The following is a 4206-nucleotide window of genomic DNA, read 5'->3' as shown; positions in this document are numbered from 1 at the left end:
ACTAACTAGCTCCACCTACGTATTGAGCACTTTTGAAGTAAATGCTTAGTTTACACATAAATTCATCCTTTCGTATATTAATTTTATGTGAGTAAATGAAGTAGTTATAATATATATATATATATATACATATATATATATATATATATATATTATATATATATATATATTACACATATATATATCATATGTATATAATATATACCTGATATATATAATATATATATTATATATAATGTATATATATATATATATATATATATATATATATATACATACATATATATATGCATATATAATTATAGTAGAAAGTTATAAATGGATCGATTTGAATCCTACACACCAAAAAAGCCTTGTAAATTAAAAAATTGTATTCATTTTTAATTTGGAGACTAGTTCGAATGTCAGAGGTAAGGAAGACATTTTCATGGTAGCGTGAATATGTTAGCGAAATTAATATTGAGCAAGAAACTAGATACAATATTCAGAACATTTTTTTTTTTGTGATTACGGAAGGTGGTGTTTTACCAACACTGCTAGTGAACCATGATTTTATATACCGTTTTGTTTATAAATCCCAGAAGTGTGTTTCGTGGTATGAAACTGATGATTTCTTAAATAAGAAAAGGACTTTTGTGAATTCGAGAAGAAAGTTGATGCAGCGACTGTAGGCGATTAAATGACTAAATGATTAAAAAACAGGAATTTGTAAAGTGTTATTTTATTGTTTTAATTGTTTAAAAACTTCGGCGATTTTCATCTCTGTCTCTCAGTACCCCCTCTCTCTCCCCCCCATTCTCTTTCTCTCCGTATATATATATATATATATATATATATATATATATATATATATATATATATATATATTGTAGGCCATCTATTATGCATATGTGGATATACTGCTGCGTCTGTGTGGATGTATATTCATGAATTTGACAGGATAATTTAAATAATAGTTATCAATTTAAATAAATGTGAAACAATAAAAGACCAGAGTGTAAACGGAATTTATGTATGTACAGACACACACACACACACACACACACACACACACACACACACACACACACACACACACACACACACACATATATATATATATATATATATATATATATGATTCAGAATGATGAAATACAATATATCTACTGGTGTGCAAATCCAGTGATTATCGGTCTTACAAAATATTGAATGTAATATTTTATAAGACTATCACAGATAAATAAATTGCTCATTATACTAGATAGAGCAAATAAATCATAATTTAGGAATTTAAAATTCGTGATGGGAAAAGTTAAATTTCAAATATAGAAATTTTATTGTATGCAAGACAAAGAATACAGTATAGTAAAGTGTAGTAAAATAAAGTAAAATATTTTACTATACTGTATTCTTTGTCTTGCATAGAGTAAAATTTCTATATTTTAAATTTAACTTTTTAAAATCACACATTTTAAATTCCCAAATTATTATATATATATGTATATATATATATATAAATATATATGCGTAGATATATATATATATAAATATATATATGTATATATACATATATATATGTATATATATGTATATACATACATAGTAAACATCTTACCATATTTATATCATTTTTTATAAAACAATTTTATATGTGTATTAAACACTTCTGCGTAAAAATTGGATTTAGTAAAGAATAACGGAATACTGAAAAAATAATTAATCAATTATATGTGTGTGTATGCGTGTGCATGCGTGTGTGTAAGTGGGTGTGTGTCTGAACACTTATATGTGCGTGTATGTGTGTTTGTTATGAAAGTTCTGTACATCTTTATATCTACACATTTAATGTGCACATATATGCATGTACAAAACATGTTTACATATATATTATATATATATGAACACAAATATACCTTCATATATATATATATATATATATATATATATATATATATATGTACAGATATAAATACATGTGTGTATATATATAAACATTTATTATGTATATATATATAATGTGTGTATATATATATGTGTGTGTGTGTAGCTTTGTCTATACAGACACGCAAATATATACATATATATCTACACGTGTCTATACAGAAATATGTCTATGTATCCATGAATCCTAAAGGTATATATATATATATATATATATATATATATATACATGTATATATATATGTATATATATATATATGTGTGTGTGTCTATGTGCATATATATATATATATGGTCACACACTCATATATATATATACACACGTATATATGTATGTACATATATATGCATACACACCCACATACCTACATACATATCTCTCTCTATATATATGTGTGTGTGTGTATGTGTTTGTGTTTGTGTTTGTGATGCGAATATATATATATATATGTGTAGCTTTGTCTATACAGACACGCAAATATATACATATATATCTACACGTGGCTATACAGAAATATGTCTACGTATCCATGAATCCTAAAGGTATATATATATATATATATATATATGTGTGTGTGTGTGTGTGTGTGTGTGTGTGTGTGTGTGTGTGTGTGTGTGTGTGTGTGGGTGTGGGGTGTGTGGGTGTGTATTTGTATATATGTGCATATATATATATGGTCACACATATATATATATATTCACACGTATATATATACATATATATGCACACACACCAACATACCTATATACATATCTCTCTATATATATATATGTGTGTGTGTGTGTGTGTGTGTGTGTGTGTGTGTGTGTGTGTATGTGTGTGATGCGAATAAGTAGAGCTTTTTTTTTTTTTTGACAAGAAAGATATGAAATGTACATACTACAGGCAGGTGGGTTGCTTTTCCCGTTCGTGTAACGAAATGCCTTCTCCACCTCGGAAAAGTGTTGTAATTTGGATTAGGGGAGCTTCCAATGACGCCAGCCTTGAAGGAGCTCATGTTTCCAATGCATTATTCTTAATCGTATTATCCTTTTTCTTCCTTTTTTTTTACTCCTGATTATTACAAGGGTAGCTTTTTCGCCTTAATTATTAGTATTGTTGTACTCATGACAGTTTGCACGCGCCTTAAAAACGGCAACGAACGGCAACAACAACAGCCAAAACAACGTTTCGACTCAACACTCTACGTCATAGCGGAAATTCGATTCTATTCGTCTACTACTTCTTTCGCACCCTTCATCCGAAACATGTGCGTCTACGATGATGATACGAATGATGATGATGATGATGATGATGATGATGATGATTTGAGTTTTGATGATATAGTAATAATAATAATAATAATAATAATAATAATAATAATAATAATAATATAATTAATAAAAATGATTATTATTTATATTATTTCCTCATTCGAAGTAGTCAAGCAGGCCATTATCAAAGATTTATCTTTGAGGACATGTGCTGTTCTTTGGAGTCTGAGTGACAACAAGTCCCCCTAAATTTCCAGTAATCTCCACGTTTTTCGATAATATTTACAGATGGATTTGCGTTATCGCAATAGCCGCTTACCATTGATTGCTTGTTGGCAGCGACTATTTGTCTTTACTGAATTTTGGGTGGCAAAAGCCTCTCCAAGGTTCCAATCTCGTATCAGTCATCCAGAGGACGTCTGGAATGTTTTTTCTCTCTTTGGTCGTTCCATGCTCTTTAATCTTACTCACTTGTTTTGCGTTGTTCAAGGGTGACATACACTCATTTAAAATAGGAGGTGTAAAGCAAGGGGTGTATGGGAGGTACCTTGCAAATACTGTTTCACTTTTCATGATTTTATCTGATGATTTGTAACCGATTCTGTATTCCAGTTTGTGTCTGTAGTTCATGTGTGCTATTCTTTGCATTCAAGGATTTTCCTTAATATATTTGGCAGTTTTTATTATTTTTATCCATTGTATCTTCTCAGACGTCCGTATGATTCCAATTATTTTTATTTTTTTGTTATTATTATTATTGTTATTATTATTATTATTATTATTATTATTATTATTATTATTATTGGCTCACAAGGAGCTTTCACACAGGTAATTAATGATTTTTCCTAGAAAATAAGCTGTGGCGTCCCTTGGAAGCTGAGTGACAACAAATATCCTCAGATGTCCAGTACTCTTAACCTCTTTCCATAACATTTGCAAATAAATTTGCAGTATAGCAACAGCAGATTACCGTTGATTTCTCGCTGGCAGCGGCCATTGGTCTCCACTGAAATTTGAGTGGCAGTAAGC

At 29.1% G+C, this 4206-nt stretch overlaps 1 protein-coding gene across 2 annotated transcripts in view; it reads right to left on the bottom strand.

Moving 5' to 3' along the window:
- Positions 1–3127, bottom strand: part of LOC145277468 (pleckstrin homology domain-containing family G member 7-like) — an 817656-nt gene extending 814529 nt beyond the window's left edge. The window contains exon 1 of one of the 2 annotated variants that reach the window (XM_080128829.1): positions 2805–3127. In XM_080128829.1, coding sequence (XP_079984955.1) covers positions 2805–2921 — 117 coding nt within the window. In that variant the 5' untranslated portion in view covers positions 2922–3127. The remainder of the gene's footprint in view (positions 1–2804) is intronic. The other variant, XM_080128830.1, reaches the window with a different exon arrangement.
- Positions 3128–4206: the final 1079 nt, after the last annotated feature.

This window comes from Euprymna scolopes, chromosome 6, assembly GCF_053919585.1.
Source record: "Euprymna scolopes isolate OS-2025 chromosome 6, ASM5391958v1, whole genome shotgun sequence".
NCBI lineage: Eukaryota > Metazoa > Mollusca > Cephalopoda > Sepiida > Sepiolidae > Euprymna > Euprymna scolopes.
The sequence above is the reverse complement of the archived record's forward strand: the minus strand, read 5'-3'. Positions and strand labels throughout refer to the sequence as shown.